This window comes from Salvelinus namaycush, unplaced genomic scaffold (assembly GCF_016432855.1).
Source record: "Salvelinus namaycush isolate Seneca unplaced genomic scaffold, SaNama_1.0 Scaffold219, whole genome shotgun sequence".
NCBI lineage: Eukaryota > Metazoa > Chordata > Actinopteri > Salmoniformes > Salmonidae > Salvelinus > Salvelinus namaycush.
In genome coordinates, this window is record NW_024058997.1 from 187,054 (window position 1) to 206,816 (window position 19,763).

General features: G+C 48.5%; 1 protein-coding gene across 1 annotated transcript in view; it reads left to right on the forward strand.

The window, feature by feature from the left end:
• Window positions 1-19,763, forward strand: part of mapkap1 (MAPK associated protein 1) — a 104,995-nt gene that overhangs the window by 36,982 nt on the left and 48,250 nt on the right. Inside the window, exons 6-7 of the mRNA XM_038984162.1 lie at window positions 5,074-5,250; window positions 14,919-15,028. Coding sequence (XP_038840090.1) covers window positions 5,074-5,250; window positions 14,919-15,028 — 287 coding nt within the window. The remainder of the gene's footprint in view (window positions 1-5,073; window positions 5,251-14,918; window positions 15,029-19,763) is intronic.

A 19,763-nucleotide genomic window follows, 5' to 3' on the forward strand; every position in this document is an offset into this window, starting at 1 on the left:
TGTTAGGACCAGCACCACCAGACTGGCTGACAGGATGTCTTTACTGTTAGGACCAGCACCACCAGGCTGGCTGACAGGATGTCTTTACTGTTAGGACCAGCACCACCAGGCTGGCTGACAGGATGTCTTTGCTGTTAGGACCAGCACCACCAGGCTGGTTGACAGGATGTCTTTACTGTTAGGACCAGCACCACCAGACTGGCTGACAGGATGTCTTTACTGTTAAGGACCAGCACCACCAGACTGGCTGACAGCATGTCTTTACTGTTAGGACCAGCACCACCAGGCTGGTTGACAGGATGTCTTTACTGTTAGGACCAGCACCACCAGACTGGCTGACAGGATGTCTTTACTGTTAGGACCAGCACCACCAGGCTGGCTGACAGGATGTCTTTACTGTTAGGACCAGCACCACCAGACTGGCTGACAGGATGTCTTTACTGTTAGGACCAGCACCACCAGACTGGCTGACAGGATGTCTTTACTGTTAGGACCAGCACCACCAGACTGGCTGACAGGATGTCTTGACTGTTAGGACCAGCACCACCAGACTGGCTCACAGGATGAGCATCTGCTAAATGACAAAAATCTCATGTTTTACATACAGATCTCATATTACTATATTGAATTATTGTTTTTTTAAACATTGTTTTAATATTGATATCATAAATGTATCATTTGTACAGTTCTCTATTAAATATGTAGTTATTTGTTCCAGTTGACTGTGTGAAACCTAGCAGTACACTTATTTTTCTGAGAGTGAGGTGGATATATAGCAAAAATACATAATTATTTGTCTCTGAAATAAAACTATCAAGTGATAGATTTTAAACAAATACACGTCTGTCATTGAACAACCCCATTCCATGATTAGATAGTGAAAAAGCACACCAATCTCTTTCATAATTTCCTTAAACAATAAAAGCTAATTCATCAACATTTGAAAATGGATATATAGTGTTTTGGAATGAAACTCTAAATGTTGTCTATCACTAGCAGCACCATATCACCAGGTAACATTCTGAGTATGTTGTCTATCACTAACAGCACCATATCACCAGGTAACATTCTGAGTATGTTATCTATCACTAGCAGCACCATATCACCAGGTAACATTCTGAGTATGTTATCTATTACTAACAGCACCATATCACCAGGTAACATTCTGAGTATGTTGTCTATCACTAACAGCACCATATCACCAGGTAACATTCTGAGTATGTTGTCTAGCAGCACCATATCACCAGGTAACATTCTGAGTATGTTGTCTATCACTAACAGCACCATATCACCAGGTAACATTCTGAGTATGTTGTCTATCACTAGCAGCACCATATCACCAGGTAACATTCTGAGTATGTTGTCTATCACTAGCAGCACCATATCACCAGGTAACATTCTGAGTATGTTGTCTATCACTAACAGCACCATATCACCAGGTAACATTCTGAGTATGTTGTCTATCACTAACAGCACCATATCACCAGGTAACATTCTGAGTATGTTGTCTATCACTAGCAGCACCATATCACCAGGTAACATTCTGAGTATGTTGTCTATCACTAGCAGCACCATATCACCAGGTAACATTCTGAGTATGTTGTCTATCACTAACAGCACCATATCACCAGGTAACATTCTGAGTATGTTGTCTATCACTAACAGCACCATATCACCAGGTAACATTCTGAGTATGTTGTCTATCACTAGCAGCACCATATCACCAGGTAACATTCTGAGTATGTTGTCTATCACTATCAGCACCATATCACCAGGTAACATTCTGAGTATGTTGTCTATCACTAACAGCACCATATCACCAGGTAACATTCTGAGTATGTTGTCTATCACTAGCAGCACCATATCACCAGGTAACATTCTGAGTATGTTGTCTATCACTATCAGCACCATATCACCAGGTAACATTCTGAGTATGTTGTCTATCACTAGCAGCACCATATCACCAGGTAACATTCTGAGTATGTTGTCTATCACTAGCAGCACCATATCACCAGGTAACATTCTGAGTATGTTGTCTATCACTAACAGCACCATATCACCAGGTAACATTCTGAGTATGTTGTCTATCACTAACAGCACCATATCACCAGGTAACATTCTGAGTATGTTGTCTAGCAGCACCATATCACCAGGTAACATTCTGAGTATGTTGTCTATCACTAGCATCACCATATCACCAGGTAACATTCTGAGTATGGTGTCTATCACTAGCAGCACCATATCACCAGGTAACATTCTGAGTATGTTGTCTATCACTAACAGCACCATATCACCAGGTAACATTCTGAGTATGTTGTCTATCACTAGCAGCACCATATCACCAGGTAACATTCTGAGTATGTTGTCTATCACTAGCAGCACCATATCACCAGGTAACATTCTGAGTATGTTGTCTATCACTAACAGCACCATATCACCAGGTAACATTCTGAGTATGTTGTCTATCACTAACAGCACCATATCACCAGGTAACATTCTGAGTATGTTGTCTATCACTAACAGCACCATATCACCAGGTAACATTCTGAGTATGTTGTCTAGCAGACCATATCACTAGGTAACATTATGAGTATGTTGTCTATCACTAGCATCACCATATCACCAGGTAACATTCTGAGTATGTTGTCTATCACTAGCATCACCATACCACCAGGTAACATTCTGAGTATGTTGTCTAACACTAGCAGACCATACCACCAGGTAACATTCTGAGTATGTTGTCTAGCAGCACCATATCACCAGGTAACATTCTGAGTATGTTGTCTAACACTAGCAGACCATACCACCAGGTAACATTCTGAGTATGTTGTCTAGCAGCACCATATCACCAGGTAACATTATGAGTATGTTGTCTATCACTAGCATCACCATATCACCAGGTAACATTCTGAGTATGTTGTCTATCACTAGCAGCACCATATCACCAGGTAACATTCTGAGTATGTTGTCTACCACTAGCAGCACCATATCACCAGGTAACATTCTGAGTATGTGTAAATGTACTTGGTGAGTCTGATTCTGAAGTGATGGAAGAAAGGCTTTTGGAGGGATACACACAGAGCTCTCTGCATTCCCAGACCCCCAAGTTGTTCTATTCTATACACCCCACTAGAACAAGCCCCTCTCTGTTGTCTCCATTTTAATTACCCTCTCTTTTAATTGCCCCGACGGCGTAAATCGTGTCGCTGTTTGTTTTGTTCAGTGTCTGTCATTGTTACTTTCCAAAGCTGGGGTCGGTCGTAGCCCCTCTGTATGGTTTTCATGGAAACCGTGAATGGATGCCAAGACGGTGCTTCAGGGGGTTGGGGTAGGGCAGAGTGTGGGGACTCTTTAGGGGGTGGTGGCAGAGAGGGGACTCGGGGGTGGGTGCGGAGAGAGGGTGCTCTTTAGGGGGTGGGTGCGGAGAGAGGGTACTCTTTAGGGGGTGGGGGCGGAATGAGAGGGGACTAGGGGGTGGGGGGCGGAGATAGGGGACTAGGGGGTGGGGGTGGAAAGAGAGGGTACTCTTTAGGGGGGGGTGGAAAGAGAGGGGGTGGGGTGGGGGTGGAAAGAGAAGGGACTAGGGGGTGGGGTGGGGCGGAGAGAGTGGACTAGGGGGTGGGGTGGAGAGAGGGGACTAGGTGGTGGAGTGGGGCGGAGAGAGGGGACTAGGTGGTGGAGTGGGGCGGAGAGAGGGGACTAGGGAGTGGGTGGAGAGAGGGGACTAGGGGGTGGAGTGGGGCGGAGAGAGGGGACTAGGGGGTGGAGTGGGGCGGAGAGAGGGGACTAGGGGGTGGAGTGGGGCGGAGAGAGGGGACTAGGGGGTGGAGTGGGGCGGAGAGAGGGGACTAGGGGGTGGAGTGGGGCTGAGAGAGGGGACTAGGGGGTGGAGTGGGGCGGAGAGAGGGGACTAGGGGGTGGAGTGGGGCGGAGAGAGGGGACTAGGGGGTGGAGTGGGGCGGAGAGAAGGGACTAGGTGGTGGAGTGGGGCGGAGAGAGGGGACTAGGGAGTGGGGCGGAGAGAGGGGACTAGGGGGTGGAGTGGGGCGGAGAGAGGGGACTAGGGGGTGGAGTGGGGCGGAGAGAGGGGACTAGGGGGTGGAGTGGGGCGGAGAGAGGGGACTAGGGGGTGGAGTGGGGCTGAGAGAGGGGACTAGGGGGTGGAGTGGGGCTAGGGGGTGGAGTGGGGCTGAGAGAGGGGACTAGGGGGTGGAGTGGGGCGGAGAGAGGGGACTAGGGGGTGGAGTGGGGCGGAGAGAAGGGACTAGGGGGTGTGGACTCTATTGTTTTGTTTTTTATAACATTTTTTTTTTTACATTTATTTAACCAGGCAAGTCAGTTAAGAACAAATGTTTATTTACAATGACAGCCTACACCGGCCAAACCTGGACGCCGCTGGGCCAATTGTGCACCACCTTATGATACTCCCAATCACGGCCAGTTGAGATACAGCCTGGGTTCGAACCAGGGTCTCTAGTGACGCCTCTAGCACTGAGATGCTCGCAGAGAGAGAGGTTATGGACAGTGTTGCTGACAGGATTGCGCGGACTGTTTTAAAGTGCGCGCACGCACACACACACACACACACACACACACACACACACACACAAAAGTACATACACAAATGCATGCATGCACTGAACTCCATTTCACTTTAACAGAGTTTGGCTTCACGGTCACTTTGCTAGCAGATCTATTCTTTATTCACTGATGTAATAAATATTAAATATTGTCACTCCCTTTTTCTCTCATCCTCCCGGTTTCTGTCCCTCCTACCTCCCTCTCATCCTCCCTGTTTCTGTCCCTCCTACCTCCCTCTCATCCTCCCTGTTTCTGTCCTTCCTACCTCCCTCTCATCCTCCCTGTTTCTGTCCTTCCTACCTCCTTCTCATCCTCCCTGTTTCTGTCCTTCCTACCTCCTTCTCATATCCTGCTTTTCGTTCTCTCCTCTGTCTCTATCTTTCTCTGTTTCTCTTTCTTTCCTATCCTCCCTCTTTCTCTCCCAACCCTCTGCCTCTCTCTCCTATCCTTCCTCTCTCTCTCCCCCCTGTTTTTTTTTTCTCTCTCCTCCAGTGAGAACGTGAATGCGTACTGCCTCCACATAGCAGAGGATGACGGGGAGGTGGACACGGACTTCCCCCCTTTGGACTCCAATGAGCCCATCCACAAGTTTGGTTTCAGCACTCTGGCCCTGGTCGAGAAGTACTCGTCCCCCGGCCTGGCCGCCAAGCAGTCCCTCTTTGTCCGAATGTAAGTCCTATAAAGCAACCATAACATAGTCCTTCCTGTGGCTCAGTTGGGAGTGCATGGCGCTAGCAACGCTAGGGTTCTGGGTTCAGGGCGTGTAGCCTTGCGGTTAAGAGAGTTGGGTCAGTAACTGAAAGGTCGCAGATTCGAATCCCAAAGCCGGCAAAAGTAGAATATGTGCCGTTCTGCCCTTGAGCAAGGAAGTTAACCCCCAACAACAACTACTCTCCGGCTGCTAATGACGTGGATGTACTTAAAAAAAATTAAAAAAAATATTCAACTGTTTCCATCCCTAGATTTGTGACATCCATAGATTTCAACACCTACTTTTTATCTTGAGACTGAGTAAAGATTGTTAAGGGGGAAGGAAAACAGTACAAGGCAATCCTTTTAGGGTCTATTTCCACTCAAACAGCATGCAATTCACATGGTGCTTTTCTTGGAGCAAAGCATACTGCTGGCGAAGGGAGCATTATAAGGGAACATGTGGCCTCCATATTAACTGTTAAACAACACAACAATATGAGATTTTAGCCAGTCTTTGTAATACAGTTGATCTCTAGATTCCACCTGTCAAACCTTCACTGATTGATTGTGCACACAAAAACATTTGGACACACACACACACACACACAGACACACACACACACACAGTTATTATGCCCCATAACCAAGAGCCACATACATGGTGACGATGAAATGCTGTTAACCCGGTTGGACATATTTATCCAATATGTATTTTTCTCATAAGACCATTTGTCAAGCAATTTGTAAGCAGCGTCCGAATAAAAGGTTTTGTCCGTCCGATAACCAGTCCATAATGACAGTCTGATTAAAACCAGCAATCAGATTCTGATTATGCATTTCCTCCAGCGTATAATTATAGGCCGTTTTCAATTTCAAAAGCTTTTCACTTTCACATACCTTTTTAATTTTTTTTCCCTCTTAGCCTCCCTTTTTCAGCAGAGGAAAAGTGTAAAGGCCTAAGAATTCTGAAAGCATTGCCAAAATGAAAAAGTGAAAGCCAATACAAAAAAAATAATAAATAACCCTCCTAACCAATGAGAAATGTGTATTTCGTCAGTCGCAAATCCAGGAAAGGGAACAACCACCTCCCCATCACCAAGTCTCCTCCTCCTCCTCTCCCACCACCCTTTATTTTCCCTGAATATTCATCACAGCAATCGCAATGATTCAAATCCAGATGTCAAGCTGTAAACTTGTGTTGTACGTTGTATTACGCTCTAAATTTTTCAACTCTGACTCGGTTTCCTTTTTGGCAGAGGACCCTGTCTGGAAACCAGTCTCCCTTTTCTCTCCCTCCTCCTGAGGAACACTTTGTTTATTGAATTGAATAAATGAATTGGCTAGGCAATAAGTATGACATGGTTATATCAGGCCTTAGTTATCAAGGTAGATTTTGTTACTGAATTGTCAGGCGAAATGCTTTGACATTGATGTTTAGATGCGTTGTTGTATTTTAATCTCTGTGTGAGAGTGGGTCTAGGAGATGTTAATCTCTGTGTGAGAGTGGGTCTAGGAGATGTTAATCTCTGTGTGAGAGTGGGTCTAGGAGATGTTAATCTCTGTGTGAGAGTGGGTCTAGGAGATGTTAATCTCTGTGTGAGAGTGGGTCTAGGAGATGTTAATCTCTGTGTGAGAGTGGGTCTAGGATATATCTGTGTGAGAGTGGGTCTAGGAGATGTTAATCTCTGTGAGTATTAAGCCAGCTGAAGTGACACAACCTCAGCCCGACATGTGGTCATCTTTTCCGCTGTCAAGTACATGGAAAACGTCTCTCTTGGTTCTTTGGAATCAATTTCAGGTATTTATTAAAGGCTGTGGAAGGAGTGATTTTATGTGGAAGGAGTGATTTGCTTTGGTTTGTGGAGAATTTTGGTCAGCCCTTCATGAACTGTTAAAGACGATAGCATCGAACTTGCCTTTGAAAACTTCTATAAACTTTGAATGGATGTTTTGAAATCGAGATTAACCAATCCAAGATTAGCTCTAGCCTCCTCATTCTCAACCATACTGATGTCAATAGGCATTTTCAGATCTGCCCTCAACTTTCTCTGATTGTTCCATCAACGATCTTGTTTTTTGTTGTTTTCCTTGCCCTCAGTTAGAACAGTTTACCCTCAGTTAGAACAGTTTACCCCCAGTTGGAACAGTTTACCCCCAGTTGGAACAGTTTACCCCCAGTTGGAACAGTTTACCCCCAGTTGGAGCAGTTTACCCCCCAGTTGGAGCAGTTTACCCCCCAGTTGGAGCAGTTTACCCCCCAGTTGGAGCAGTTTACCCCCCAGTTGGAGCAATTTACCTCCCAGCTGGAGCAGTTTACCCCCCCCCCCCTTCAATTGTAGGACCTACTGAAGAGATGAGTCTTCAATAAAGAGTTAAAGGTCGAGACCAAGTCTGCGTCTCTCACATTGATTGGCAGACCATTCCATAAAAATGCAGCTCTATAGGAGAAAACCCTGCCTCCAGCAGTTTGCTTAGAAATTCAAGGGACAATAAGGAGGCCTGTGTCTTATGACTGTAGCGTACGTGTAGGTATGTACGGCAGGACCAAATCGGAGAGATTGGTAGGAGCAAGCCCATGTAATGCCTTATAGGTATAGAGGTCCTGGATAGCAGGAAGCTTGGCACCAGTGATGTACTGGGCGTATGCACTACCCTCTCTAGTGCCTTGCGGTTGAAAGCCGAGCAGTTGCCATACCAGGCAGTGATGCAACCAGTTAGGATGCTCTCAAGGGTACAGCTGTAGAACTTTTTGAGGATATGAGGACTTGTGCCAACTTTTGAGGGGGAATAGGTTTTGTCGGGCCCTCTTCACGACTGTCTTGGTGTGTTTGGACCATGATAGTTTGTTGGTGATGTTGTTACCTACCCTTACCACCTGGGGGGCGGCCGTCAGGAAGTCTAGGATCCAGTTGCGGAGGGAGGGGTTTAGTTCCAGTGTCCTTAGCTTAGTGATGAGCTTTGAAGGCACTGTGGTGTTGAACGCTGAGCTATTGTCAATGAATAGCATTCTCACGTTGGTGTTCCTTTTGTTCAGGTGGGAAAGGGCAGTGTGGAGTGAAATAGAGATTGCATAATCTGTGGATCTGCTGGGGCGCTATGCAAATTGGAGTGGGTCTAGGCTTTCTGGGATAATGGTGCTGATGTGAGCCATGACCAGTCTTTCAAAGCACTTCATGGCTACAGACGTTAGTGCTACGGGTCTGTAGTCATTTAGGCAGGTTACCTTAGTGTTCTTGGGCACAGGGACTATGTTGGTACTACAGACTCAGTCAGGGACAGGTTGAAAATGTCAGTGAAGATACTTGCCAGTTGGTCAGCGCGTGCTCGGAGTAGACGTCCTGGTAATCCGTCTGGCCCCGCGGCCTTGTGACAAGCACACCACACAAGCACAGCACTTACACAAATGACTGATGATTGGCTGAGAGAAATTGATGATGAAATGATTGTGGGGGCTGTCTTGTTAGACTTCAATGCAGCTTTTGACATTATCGATCATAGTCTGCTGCTGGAGAAACGTATGTGTTATGGCTTTACACCCCCTGCTATAATGTGGATAAAGAGTTACCTGTCTAACAGAACACAGAGGGTGTTCTTTAATGGAAGCCTCTCAAATATAATCCAGTTAGAATCAGGAATTCCCCAGGGTAGCTGTTTAGGCCCCTTTTTTCAATTTTTACTAACGACATGCCGCTGACTTTGAGCAAAGCCAGAGTGTCTATGTATGCGGATGACTCAACACTATACACTTCAGCTACTACAGCGACTGAAATAACTGCAACACTTAACAAAGAGCTGCAGTTAGTAAAATATAGATGAAAACACTTTTGGTAGATGGTGTGGTCTACAGCTTATCATGAAATACTCTACCTCAGGCGAGCATTACCTCGAGACTTCCTTAATATTTGATTTCGTGCACCAGCTGTTGTTTACAAATATACACAGACCGCCACCCCTTGTTTTACCGGAGGCAGCTGTTCTATCTTGCTGATGCAGCGTAAACCCCGATGTCGTTGATCAGCCAAGACTCTGTGAAACATAAGATATGACAGTTTTTAATGTCCTGTTGGTAGGATATACGTGATCGTAGCTCGTCTATTTTGTTATCCAATGATTGTACGTTGGCTAATAGGACTGATGGTAGAGGCAGATTACCAACTCACTGTCGGATCCTTACAAGGCACCCCCAACTACTTCCCCGACATCTCCATCTCTTTCTCCTGCGAATGACGGGGATGAGGGCCTTGTCGGGTATCTGAAGTAAATCCTGCGTGTCCGACTCGTTAAAGAAAAAAATCTTTGTCCAGTACGGGGTGAGTAATCGCTGTCCTGATATCCAGAAGCTATTTTATGTCATAAGAGATGGTGGCAGAAATATTATGCACAAAATAATTTACAAATAACGCGAAAAAACACACATTAGCACAATTGGTTGAGAGCCTGTAAAACGGCTGCCATCTCCCCCGGCGCCCCCAGTTAGAGCAGTTTGCCCCCAGTTAGAGCAGTTTGCCTCCAGTTAGAGCAGTTTGCCCCCAGTTAGAGCAGTTTGCCCCCAGTTAGAGCAGTTTGTCCCCAGTTAGAGCAGTTTGCACCCAGTTAGAGCAGTTTGCCTCCAGTTAGAGCAGTTTGCCCCCAGTTAGAGCAGTTTGTCCCCAGTTAGAGCAGTTTGTCCCCAGTTAGAGCAGTTTGCCCCCAGTTAGAGCAGTTTGCCTCCAGTTAGAGCAGTTTGCCCCCAGTTAGAGCAGTTTGCCTCCAGTTAGAGCAGTTTGCCCCCAGTTAGAGCAGTTTGCCTCCAGTTAGAGCAGTTTTCCCCCAGTTAGAGCAGTTTGCCCCCAGTTAGAGCAGTTTGCCCCCAGTTAGAGCAGTTTGCCCCCAGTTAGAGCAGTTTGCCCCCAATTAGAGCAGTTTGCCTCCAATTAGAGCAGTTTGCCTCCAGTTAGAGCAGTTTGCCCCCAGTTAGAGCAGTTTGCCCCCAGTTAGAGCAGTTTGCCCCCAGTTAGAGCAGTTTGCCCCCAGTTAGAGCAGTTTGCCTCCAGTTAGAGCAGTTTGCCTCCAGTTAAAGCATTTTTTCCCTGTGTTGTGCCCAGGGACTGTACTCTAATCAGTTTGTTGTGTTAATTTATCGGAGAGAGCTTTTTAAGGAGCTCCTATTCATTTTAATTGCTAATCGGGTTTGGAGAGGCTGCCTCTGCCAGGGAGAAGTTGGCACTCAATGATGGCCAGAGATTCAGGCTGTGTGTGCGTCTTCCTGGGTCCTTGTTTGTGTATACAAGTGTTAAAGTGTGTGTGTTGGTAAATATATGTGTGTGTGTGTGTGTTATAGCCTAAATCACAGAGCCCCCCTGGTTCTGCTTTACAGACCTGCACTCCTGTATATTACCATTTGGCCTGGGCCCAAAAAGCCTGCTCTTTATCCACTGATTCCCCCATAGGGCCTCTTTAAGCGCTCCGTCTGATGGCTAGACTAGCTGGACATTTTAAAGAGCCACAGAACACGCTGATTGGCATGTCTGTTTTTCTGTTGCTCATTAGAAATACGAGATTTCAGTCTTGGAAGTGTGTTTCCTGACTGAGTAAGCATTTGGTTAATGATGTTTGTACCCCATGAGCCGATTTCACTTTTTACAATACCCAGAATTAATCTAATCTAATCTAAGATAAGATAATAATCTGTAATTTATTGATGTTTTTGCTGAGGATGTTTTAGTTGATACATTTTACGTCTAAAAAGGTGTTTGGTGCAGTATTTCTGTAGTAAAACAATGAGCAAAGTGTTGTTTTATGTAAACAAAGTCGGAGCTGCTGTGCAGGTCTGTCTCACTGCCTATGCTATTGGATTGATAACAATCGCTGCAGCTGTTCACCCCATGTTAGTTGTGGCTAGGCTAGGCTAGCTGGGCTCTGTAAGCGCTCCATATTTGGCGCATGTGACAAGTAAAATTTGATTTGATCTGGTGGCTAGGCTAGCTGGGCACTTTAAGCGCTTCGTCTGGTGGCTAGGCTAGGCTGGATGGGCCCTTTAAGCGCTTCGTCTGGTGGCTAGGCTAGCTGGGCCCTTTAAGCGCTACGTCTGGTGGCTAGGCTAGCTGGGCCCTTTAAGCACTTCATCTGGTGGCTAGGCTAGCTGGGTCCTTTAAACGCTTCGTCAGGTGGCTTGGCTGGCTAGGCTAGCTGGGCCCTTTAAGCGCTACGTCTGGTGGCTAGGCTAGCTGGGCCCTTTAAGCGCTACGTCTGGTGGCTAGGCTAGCTGGGCCCTTTAAGCGCTACGTCTGGTGGCTAGGCTAGCTGGGCCCTTTAGTCGCTTCATCTGGTGGCTAGGCTAAACCCAAGCTTCAAGCTTGGCTCTGGATCATTGCCCTGGTTGAGCAGTAAAGCAGTGTGAGGGATGCTCAGCCCTATCTATAGAGTGTGAAGGGAATGAATGGTTGTACACTTCAGGAAGGGGGGGGGGGGTGGCGTGAATAGGAATATGTCTCTTGTCTCAGTACATGGTGCTGTGAGGGTTCAGTATGCACCACTCTGGGCCTGGCCCCATCCCTGCTAGGGTGAGGTACGTCAAGGACCATATGTATCAATCGAGTTTTTTACATTTATTTTTTAAATCACAATAATTAAGATGACATGGACAAGGGGGGAAGAAAGAGGGACAAGGTGTGAAGGGGAGACTCCCAGACTGACCTGAAAGCTGGTCTGTGGTCAGCAAGAAGACCTCTGACCACACAACCAAGGCCAGCCAGCCAGTTGCTGCAGTTGGAAGGCTCAACCTTAGGAAGAGGACAGGCCCAGGCAGATAGCAGGGGACTGTTCTATCCAGACCTGACTGAATCCAGGGCGGATGGACTGTTCTATCCAGACCTGACTGTGACCAGGACGGATGGACTGTTCTGTCTAGACCGTTCTGTCCAGACCTGACTGAAACCAGAACAGGGGACTGTTCCTTCCAGACCTGACTGAAACCAGGACGGAGGACTGTTCGCTCTAGACCTGACTGAAACCAGGACGGAGGACAATTCTCTCCAGACCTGACTGAAACCTGGGTGGATGGACTGTTCTCTCCAGACCTGACTGAAACCAGGACGGAGGACAATTCTCTCCAGACCTGACTGAAACAAGAACAGGGGACTGTTCTTTCCAGACCTGACTGAAACCAGGACGGAGGACTGGATTCAGTCAGGTCTGGAGAGAATTGTCCTATGTCCTGGTTTCTGTCAGGTCTAGACAGAATAGTCCATCCGCCCAGGTTTCAGACAGAACAGTACATCCGTCCTGGATTCAGTCAGGTCTGGAAAGAATTGTCCTCCGTCCTGGTTTCAGTCAGGTCTGGAAAGAACAGTCCTCCGTCCTGGTTTCAGTCAGGTCTGGAAAGAACAGTCCTCCATCATGGTTGGAGGACTGTTCTTTCCAGACCTGACTGAAGACCTGACTGAAACCATGATGGAGGACTGTTCTTTCCAGACCTGACTGAAACCAGGACGGAGGACTGTTCTTTCCAGACCTGACTGAAACCAGGACGGAGGACAATTCTTTCCAGACCTGACTGAATCCAGGACGGATGGACTGTTCTGTCTGAAACCTGGGCGGATGGACTATTCTGTCTAGACCTGACAGAAACCAGGACATAGGACAATTCTCTCCAGACCTGACTGAATCCAGGGTGGATGGACTGTTCTGTCCAGACCTGACTGAAACCTGGGCAGGTGGACTGTTACGTCCAGACCTGACTGAAAGCTGGGTGTATGGACTGTTCTGTCTAGACCTGACTGAAAGCTGGGTGTATGGACTGTTCTGTGTAGACCTGACTGAAACCAGGACGGAGGACTGTTTTATTTATATAACCTTTGTTTAACTAGGCAAGTTAAGAACACATTATTATGGCCTCCCGAGTGGTGCAATGGTCTAAGGCATTGCATCGCAGTGCTAGCTGTGCCACTAGAGATCTTGGTTCAAGTCCAGGCTCTGTCGCAGCTGGCCGCAGACCCAGCAACCCATGGGGCAGCACACAATTGGCCCAGCGTTGTCCGGTTTAGGGGAGGGTTTGGCCGGCCGGGATGTGCTTTTCCCATCGCGCTCTAGCGACTCCTGTGGCGGGCCGGGCGCATTCACGCTGTGGCGTGTCGGGCGCATGGTCGCCAGGTGTCCGGTGTTTTGTCCGACACATTGGTGCGGCTGGCTCCCGGTTTAAGCAGGCATTGTGTCAAGAAGCAGTGCGGCTTGGCGGGGTCGTGTTTCGGAGGACGCACGGCTCTCGACCTTCGCCCGAGTCCGTATGGGAGTTGCAGCGATGGGACAAGACTGTAACTACCAATTGGATACCACAAAATTGGGGAGAGAAAAATGTATAAAATACATAACACATTCTTATTTACAATGACGGCCTACCCTGGCCAAACCCGAACAACGCTGGGCCAATTGTGCTCCGCCCTATGAGACTCCCAATAACAACCGGTTGTGATACAGACCAGGATCGAACCAGCGTCTGCAGTGACGCCTCTAGCACTGAGACCGCTGCGCCACTCGGGAGCCTTAATGTTGTCTAGTTTTCCGTGTTCCATTTTGTCGGTCTAACTTTGTGCACTTGTTTTATGCTGACTTTATACTACTTTAAATCCTTCCTTCGCATCGTTTTCCACATCATCATTTACTTTTAGGGAGGTGACGCATTCCAATTCACTCAGAACAGTAGCAGGTTAACCTTCCTGAATTTACTACTGTGATTGTTATGACGTCATACCCTCATGTGTAATTGGGTTATGACACGGCATCTGCATGATTGATGGATAGCGGAAAAAACAAATCTGCGGAGCCCTTATCCAATAGAACAAGGGCTTTCTTTTGACTAAACTGTTTTGTGAGACCGCTTCCCACTCGCCTGCTTTAATGGCATCATAAATAGCGCTCCTATCTTTTGAAAGTGCCTAAAATGAAGTGTTCCAAGCGGTGGTAGTAAATAAGTGTGCTATTGGCCCTAACAATCCGATAAATGCGACGTGACGCTTTTAGGATAACGAATCAGGTGTTTGTGTCCCCGAGTCAACTGGAGAGAGAGCCTACTGATATTTGTTTCACTTCTGCTGAGACGGGCGCTTTGTTGTCACTGTGTCTGCAGATGTATTATTTCTGCACTTATATAACTAATATCTCTCTTTCTCTCCCCCTCCGTCTCTCTCTCTCTCTGTCTCTCTGTCCCTGTCTCTCTGTCCCTCTCTTTCTCTCTCTGTCCCTCTCTCTCCCTCTCTCTGTCCCCCTCCGTCTCTGTCCCCCTTCGTCTCTCTCCCTCGGTCCCTATCTCTCTCTCTCTCTCTCTCTCTCTCTCTCTCTCTCTCTCTCTCTCTCTCTCTCTCTCTCTCTCTCTCGCTCTCTCGCTCTCTCTCTGTCACTCTCTCTCTCTCCCCCTCCGTCTCTCTCTCTCTCCCTCCATCTCGCTGTCTCTCTCTCTCTCCCTCCATCTCGCTGTCTCTCTCTCTCCCTCTCCGTCTCGCTGTCTGTCTCTCTCTCTCTCTCTCCCCCTCCGCCTCGCTGTCTGTCTCTCTCTTTCTCTCCCCCTCCGTCTCTCTCTCGCTGTCTCTCTCTCTCTCTCTCTCTCTCTCTCTCTCTCTTTCTCCCCTTCCGTCCCTCTCTCTCGCTCTCTCCTGTTTTTTTTCCTACAGAAATGCTGTCCATGGTTTCTCTCTCATCCCAGTGGACAGCCTGAAGGTGACCATGAAGGAGATCCTGCAGAAGGCGCTGAAGAAGAGGAAAGGCTCTCAGAAAGGCTCTGGTATGGGGGGGGGGGGGGTAGATGCTTTATTACATGAAAATCCTATTAACCCCATTGTGAAGCACCCAAACAATGAAAGTAGCATGTGTTAGTAAGTAGTGTGCTTCATATATTTGAGTGTGCGAGTGCATGCACAAGTGTGTGTGTACTTGAATTTGCGGACGCCTTCCCTTATGTGTTGCTGTCTTCACACAAAGCATTTCCACAACCCCCCCACCCCTCCAGAAAAACCATCAGGGTGCAATCTCTAATAGCGCTGCCATACAGTGTTTAATTTGTCATGCCCAGATCACCTGGGGATCTGATAGCAACTGAGGTTTTAATACAAAAGTCAGACGGAACCGATCGCCTCTCCCGACGCCAGGACACAGATGAAACTGGAGCGGCACGGGTGGGGCTGGCGCTCTCTCTCAACCCCACCCCCCAGCCAGAGATAAAGGCCTGAAAGGGATCATGTCGGGAAGCAACGGAGGCACAGAGCACAGTAGAGAAGACAACACACAGCAGTCCACATACTGAGTGGAGAGAGCAGCCCACATACTGAGTGGAGAGAGCAGCCCACATACTGAGTGGAGAGAGCAGCCCACATACTGAGTGGAGAGAGCAGCCCACATACTGAGTGGAGAGAGCAGCCCACATACTGAGTGGAGAGAGCAGCCCACATACTGAGTGGAGAGAGCAGCCCACATACTGAGTGGAGAGAGCAGCCCACCTACTGAGTGGAGAGAGCAACCCACCTACTGAGTGGAGAGAGCAGCCCACCTACTGAGTGGAGAGAGCAGCCCACCTACTGAGTGGAGAGAGCAGCCCACCTACTGAGTGGAGAGAGCAGCCCACCTACTGAGTGGAGAGAGCAACCCACATACTGAGGGGAGAGAGCAGCCCACATACTGAGGGGAGAGAGCAGCCCACATACTGAGGGGAGAGAGCAGCCCACATACTGAGGGGAGAGAGCAGCCCACATACTGAGGGGAGAGAGCAGCCCACCTACTGAGTGGAGAGAGCAGCCCACCTACTGAGTGGAGAGAGCAGCCCACCTACTGAGTGGAGAGAGCAGCTCACCTACTGAGTGGAGAGAGCAGCCCACCTACTGAGTGGAGAGAGCAGCCCACCTACTGAGTGGAGAGAGCAGCCCACCTACTGAGTGGAGAGAGCAGCCCACCTACTGAGTGGAGAGAGCAGCCCACCTACTGAGTGGAGAGAGCAGCCCACCTACTGAGTGGAGAGAGCAGCCCACCTACTGAGTGGAGAGAGCAGCCCACCTACTGAGTGGAGAGAGCAGCCCACCTACTGAGTGGAGAGAGCAGTTCCACCTACTGAGTGGAGAGAGCAGTTCCACCTACTGAGTGGAGAGAGCAGTTCCACCTACTGAGTGGAGAGAGCAGTTCCACCTACTGAGTGGAGAGAGCAGTTCCACCTACTGAGTGGAGAGAGCAGTTCCACCTACTGAGTGGAGAGAGCAGTTCCACCTACTGAGTGGAGAGAGCAGTTCCACCTACTGAGTGGAGAGAGCAGCCCACCTACTGAGTGGAGAGAGCAGCCCACCTACTGAGTGGAGAGAGCAGCCCACCTACTGAGTGGAGAGGGCAGCTCCACCTACTGAGTGGAGAGGGCAGCTCCACCTACTGAGTGGAGAGGGCAGCTCCACCTACTGAGTGGAGAGGGCAGCTCCACCTACTGAGTGGAGAGGGCAGCTCCACCTACTGAGTGGAGAGGGCAGCTCCACCTACTGAGTGGAGAGGGCAGCTCCACCTACTGAGTGGAGAGGGCAGCTCCACCTACTGAGTGGAGAGGGCAGCTCCACCTACTGAGTGGAGAGGGCAGCTCCACCTACTGAGTGGAGAGGGCAGCTCCACCTACTGAGTGGAGAGGGCAGCTCCACCTACTGAGTGGAGAGGGCAGCTCCACCTACTGAGTGGAGAGGGCAGCTCCACCTACTGAGTGGAGAGGGCAGCTCCACCTACTGAGTGGAGAGGGCAGCTCCACCTACTGAGTGGAGAGGGCAGCTCCACCTACTGAGTGGAGAGGGCAGCTCCACCTACTGAGTGGAGAGGGCAGCTCCACCTACTGAGTGGAGAGGGCAGCTCCACCTACTGAGTGGAGAGGGCAGCTCCACCTACTGAGTGGAGAGGGCAGCTCCACCTACTGAGTGGAGAGGGCAGCTCCACCTACTGAGTGGAGAGGGCAGCTCCACCTACTGAGTGGAGAGGGCAGCTCCACCTACTGAGTGGAGAGGGCAGCTCCACCTACTGAGTGGAGAGGGCAGCTCCACCTACTGAGTGGAGAGGGCAGTTCGACCTACTGAGTGGAGAGGGCAGTTCGACCTACTGAGTGGAGAGGGCAGTTCGACCTACTGAGTGGAGAGGGCAGTTCGACCTACTGAGTGGAGAGGGCAGTTCGACCTACTGAGTGGAGAGGGCAGTTCGACCTACTGAGTGGAGAGGGCAGTTCGACCTACTGAGTGGAGAGGGCAGTTCCACCTACTGAGTGGAGAGAGCAGTTCCACCTACTGAGTGGAGAGAGCAGTTCCACCTACTGAGTGGAGAGAGCAGTTCCACCTACTGAGTGGAGAGAGCAGTTCCACCTACTGAGTGGAGAGAGCAGTTCCACCTACTGAGTGGAGAGAGCAGTTCCACCTACTGAGTGGAGAGAGCAGTTCCACCTACTGAGTGGAGAGAGCAGTTCCACCTACTGAGTGGAGAGAGCAGTTCCACCTACTGAGTGGAGAGAGCAGCCCACCTACTGAGTGGAGAGAGCAGCCCACCTACTGAGTGGAGAGGGCAGCTCCACGTACTGAGTGGAGAGAGCAGCCCGCCTACTGAGTGGAGAGGGCAGCCCCGCCTACTGAGTGGAGAGGGCAGCCCCGCCTACTGAGTGGAGAGGGGTGTGGAAGGGAGGAGGTCTATTCTCTCTTGTTGGCCTCCCCCCTCCTCTCCGGCTTGTACTACAACTGGCTGTCCCTTTTTATCTGCCCCCACCTGATCACCAGCGTGCCCCTGCACCCCCCGTTCTAATGACCTCCTCCATCCTCCGTGGCTTGCTGTCACAACCACTGAAGACAATGTTTGATGATGATGATGATGGTGATGATGGCGACGATCCCTTTAGACTGGACAAGGCTATGGCATGTCTGCCTATTTTCTTTTGTATTGCTTGAGACCTCAGCCGACTGTCTACCAGGGCCTAGAGTGATGAAGACATTAGCAATCCCCTAACTAGCTCCCTCAAACGGAGCTAACCTCTCCACAACACTAACCTTGCCAGTGGCTTGGTTCTACCCCTTTTGGTTGTAGTGTTTTTTTCTTGGGGATATCGTGTACAATGTCCTTGCACCAAGACAACCACCTTGTCGTCTTTGTCTTCTCAGATTGGGCCGAGTTGGAGAAAGAAAAAAAAAATATATATATATATCCCAAAATGCAGTGCTACACAGCTATTAGTAGAAGTTAAAGAAGAAGAAGTTTGTGTCTTGAACTTATATCCTATTATAAATGCAATTTGTGCTAAAAGCCTTCTTTAGGAATGTAATAGTATGCATAGCCTCTGGCTGCTAAAAGCAGAGTTCCATTTAACTCCATGAAAATTGAATGAACCCCTGTTCTCGGGACATGCTTTGCTAAGTGAGTTGAAGTGGATGTTGCCGATGACTGAATCTTTCATTTCAGCACCCTGCTTCTAAAAAGTACAGGGGCACTTTGTTGAAGAGCTTCTTGATGTACCATTTCTAAATTGATTTTTGTTTATTTTTTTTTTTATTTTTTTTTTAAATGAACCAATCTGTTTCTATTAGAATTTGAACATATCACCTGAAATATGGGGGAGTGAAATTCTGTTTTTCAACACAAATTCCTTGTGTCGGCTACCTCTGTCCATAAATGTTGCGGGGGTACAAATGTTCCCACCTTCAACCCCCTCATTTAAAAAATCTCCACCCGTTAGAAATGCCAATCGACAAGTCCGAAGACTTGATATCACACCAATGCCATATACTCCTCTGAAAAAATGTACCCTTTCGACTCGTATCCGTATACAGGTTGGAAATGGCAGATTTGGTCACTGATAATCGCCCAAATTGGAACGCAGTGGCTGTACAGTACAGCCTGCTATAAATGAGGTCAGAGTTCAGGCTCTGCGCTTCACAGCTCTGTATGAGTTTTGAATGAAAGACGTTCCTGAAACTTGAGCACTGTGTGACAAGCAGTTGCCCACAACCCACCCGCTAATTAGGCAACTTTGGCAAGTGTTTTGTTGTCTGAGGGAGGGAAATGCTGTAAATTAGGCGACTCTATGTATTTTGAAAGATGAGACGTTGAGGATTATAATAAATACCGCGTTGATGTCATACAAACAAGCCAATCACCCGTGAGTCCAAATGTGCACTTCATAAAACTAATGGAATATATAGTTCAACGTTTATGATCACTATGTTTGATGTACAGTTACCAGATGACATGGAGTCATACCCTGGGTCGTTCTGAACAGAATGAGCCTGGTTGATGTACAGTTACCAGATGACATGGAGTCATACCCTGGGTCGTTCTGAACAGAATGAGCCTGGTTGATGTACAGTTACCAGATGACATGGTGTCATACCCTGGGTCGTTCTGAACAGAATGAGCCTGGTTGTTGTACAGTTACCAGATGACATGGCGTCATACCCTGGGTCGTTCTGAACAGAATGAGTCTGTTTGATGTACAGTTACCAGATGACATGGTGTCATACCCTGGGTCGTTC